Genomic DNA, 1,628 nt, shown 5'->3' with positions numbered 1-1,628 from the left:
CCTGTCCCCAAGCCATGAGGACACGTGGTGGGGACAGGCTGGTGTTTGTGCTACATGATGCTTCATCCCCTCCTTGGTTGAAACAGCCCCTGCGAGAGCCAGGGAGGCATTTTCCATGGTTGCTGGAAGCTGCTCAGATCCCAGGAGGTGCTGGGTGTGCTGGCTGAGCCTCTCACCCCCTGCTACCCTCTCTCTTGACCCCACCTCTCTGGGGGCAGCCAAAGTCCTACCTGGCAGCAAAAGCCATGGGGACCACAGCCCTGGCAGGGGACCGGCTGGACGCTGTGGTGTCCCTGGGATGCCTCCAGCTCCTCTCCCAGCTCCAGGAGCTTGGCCACTGCCCCACACATCTGCATGGCAGAGCAGCCACCGTCCCAGCTGGGCCAGGGCTTGACAGGGCTGAGGAACTCGGGTTTATTTTCTTTCTTTGCTTTCCCAGAGCCTGGATGGGGACCAAGTTGTGCTCCAGAGGATCAGGAAATATGTGAAAGCCATTCACATCTCCGGGCTCAGTGAGTTGTGCTGTGGGATCTGATGGGCATCCTTGGGCTGTTGGGGTCTGTGAAGGTCCCATTCTCCACCAATGCTGGTCACATCTGTCCATGGGGTGATGCAGCTGGACAGTGGGGTGGCCATGGGTGCTGGGCAGTGAGGGGGACATGGGTGCTGGGCAGCCTGGGGGGTGTGGGTACTTGCAGACAGCCTGGTGACACAATAGGGTGCCCAAAACTGGTTTAAAAAAATGTAAAAAAGGGAAATTGAGAACCTCAGGGAGGTGGTTTAGGGCACACACTGCTGTCCTGCAGCAGGATCAGCCCAGCTCTGCTACAGAGGGATGGGGAGATGGATGATGGATGCTGGTGGGACCTCATGACGTGACCATCTCTGGGGATGGGGTGCTGCAGGGTCACCCCATGTCCCTCACTGGTGTCTCCTCGCACAGCCCATGTGGAGAACGAGGAGCAGTACAGTGAGGCTCTGGAGAACTTTGGCAACAACCACCTCTCCCAGAACAACCATGAGCTCTCCACTGGCTTCCTCAACCTGGCTGTCTTCACCCGTGAGGTCACCGCGCTCTTCAAGAACCTGGTGAGCTGCTGAGATCAGGGGGAGGCTTTAACCCCCCGTGAACCCCACTGAAGGGTTCACAGCATCTCCAGTGCAACCTCAGGCTGTTCTCTGCATCCACCTATCGCCAAGCTGGAGAAAACCCCCAGGATCCATCTGGATTTGGAAAAACCACCCAGTGCAGCCCCCTCCTCCCAATTTAGCTGCCTTCCACCTCAGGCAGCGATCCCCAGCTCGGGGACACGCTCCCAGTGCTCCCAGCCCATCCGATATCCCCACTGCTGGGTCTACAACTCATTCCCAGCTCCTCCGGGGATGCCAGCACTGGGACTTGATGGGCAGTTGGGGCTGCTGCTTTCTTTTCTCCCTTTCCTTCTACTTTTTTTTTTTAAAATTTTTTTCTTTTCTTTTATTTCTTTTTTTTTTCTTTTTCTTTCTTTTTTTTTCACATCAGTTGCATCTCTGATCTCGCTTGCCAAGAAGTAAATCAAAGCCATGCCGAGCTGCTCAGCGGGGCCTTGGGGAGCTGCGGCCATGCAGGCAGGGAGGGAGGCAGGGAA

The 1,628-nt window shown here is 56.4% G+C and overlaps 1 protein-coding gene across 1 annotated transcript in view; it reads left to right on the top strand.

Annotated features, from left to right (window-relative positions):
• Nucleotides 1-439: 439 nt before the first annotated feature.
• The window catches only part of LOC104530473 (arf-GAP with SH3 domain, ANK repeat and PH domain-containing protein 3-like), a gene marked incomplete at both ends in the record, with an annotated part of 3,669 nt that continues 2,480 nt past the window's right edge, over nucleotides 440-1,628 (top strand). The window contains 2 exons of the mRNA XM_010175061.1: nucleotides 440-512; nucleotides 944-1,089. Of these exons, the coding sequence (XP_010173363.1) occupies nucleotides 440-512; nucleotides 944-1,089 (219 nt within the window). The remainder of the gene's footprint in view (nucleotides 513-943; nucleotides 1,090-1,628) is intronic.

Source organism: Antrostomus carolinensis, unplaced genomic scaffold (assembly GCF_000700745.2).
Source record: "Antrostomus carolinensis isolate BGI_N321 unplaced genomic scaffold, ASM70074v2 scaffold33779, whole genome shotgun sequence".
Lineage (NCBI taxonomy): Eukaryota > Metazoa > Chordata > Aves > Caprimulgiformes > Caprimulgidae > Antrostomus > Antrostomus carolinensis.
The sequence above is the reverse complement of the archived record's forward strand: the minus strand, read 5'-3'. Positions and strand labels throughout refer to the sequence as shown.